This window comes from Gekko japonicus, unplaced genomic scaffold (genome assembly GCF_001447785.1).
Source record: "Gekko japonicus isolate JY-2015 unplaced genomic scaffold, Gekko_japonicus_V1.1 scaffold479, whole genome shotgun sequence".
Taxonomy (NCBI): domain Eukaryota; kingdom Metazoa; phylum Chordata; class Lepidosauria; order Squamata; family Gekkonidae; genus Gekko; species Gekko japonicus.
Genome location: NW_015169185.1, coordinates 670,391 through 671,341, shown reverse-complemented (window position 1 = coordinate 671,341; position 951 = coordinate 670,391). Strand labels below are relative to the sequence as shown.

At 73.0% G+C, this 951-nt stretch overlaps 1 protein-coding gene across 1 annotated transcript in view; it reads left to right on the top strand.

Annotated features, from left to right (window-relative positions):
- Positions 1-6: 6 nt before the first annotated feature.
- FOXD3 (forkhead box D3) overlaps positions 7-951 on the top strand; it is a 2,480-nt gene continuing 1,535 nt past the window's right edge. The window contains exon 1 of the mRNA XM_015416174.1: positions 7-949. Within this exon, the coding sequence (XP_015271660.1) occupies positions 613-949 (337 nt within the window). The 5' untranslated portion in view covers positions 7-612. The remainder of the gene's footprint in view (positions 950-951) is intronic.

The window sequence follows — 951 nt, the reverse complement described above, 5'->3', positions numbered from 1 at the left end:
GCTCGGATGAGTGGCGAGCGGGTGGCTGCCAGCGAGTCCCTCTGGCCGGGCCAAGGCTTGGATCGCAGACGCCTGGACGGGAGCTCTCCAGCCCGCGGGCGAAGGCGTCGGCGTCGGCTGCAGCACAGGACTTGGGAGCCGATCCCCGGCGGGAGAAGGAGCCGACCGAGGAGCTGGAGCGGATCTCTGCCTTCTCTCCCCCACCCGCCCTTCGGCGCTCCTTTGGTGAGGTGGGGGAGGGAGTGCCCGGCCACCGTCCCTGACCGTCGTCGCCTCTGAGCTCGCTCGAGGAGAGACCAGAAGGCAGCGCTGCCCGGCTCGACGGCCGAGAGGAGCTCGATCCCTTCCCAGATGCCTGCTGGGGAAGAAGAAGGCGCCGAGGCCGGCAGATAGAAGAGAAGGCGGAGGAGGGGGGGGCGGGGAGTCCCTGGGCCGCCAGCCCCACCGCCTACCTGTTGGAGAAGCGGCGTCGGAGTCGGGACTGGAGCGGGGGGCCTGTCGGCGTTGCCTTGCCTCCCGGAGCCCTCTTCCCCCCAGGTCTCCCCCTCCACCGGCTACTTTCCCACCCTTAATTCCCCCTCTCGGTCGCAGCCCACCCTCCCGTCAGCGGGGATGACCCTGTCAGGCAGCCTGAGCGCCAGCGACATGTCCGGCCAGACGGTGCTGACGGCCGAGGATGTGGACATCGACGTGGTGGGCGAAGGCGACGAGGGCCTGGAGGAGCGCGAAGGCGGCGGCGGAAGCGGCGAGGCGGAGGGCGGCGGGACCAGCCCACCGTCGGGGCTGCAGGCCCAACTGGCCCTGGACGAGGCGGCCGAACTGCTGCTGGCCAAGGAGGCGTCGGCGGCCGAGGCCAGCTCGGGCAGCGGCAGCCCCGTCGAGGAGAAGGCGGCCGAGGAGGGCGGCCCGGCGTCGGGGGCGTCCTCCGGCGGGGGCGGCGGCGGGGGCGGC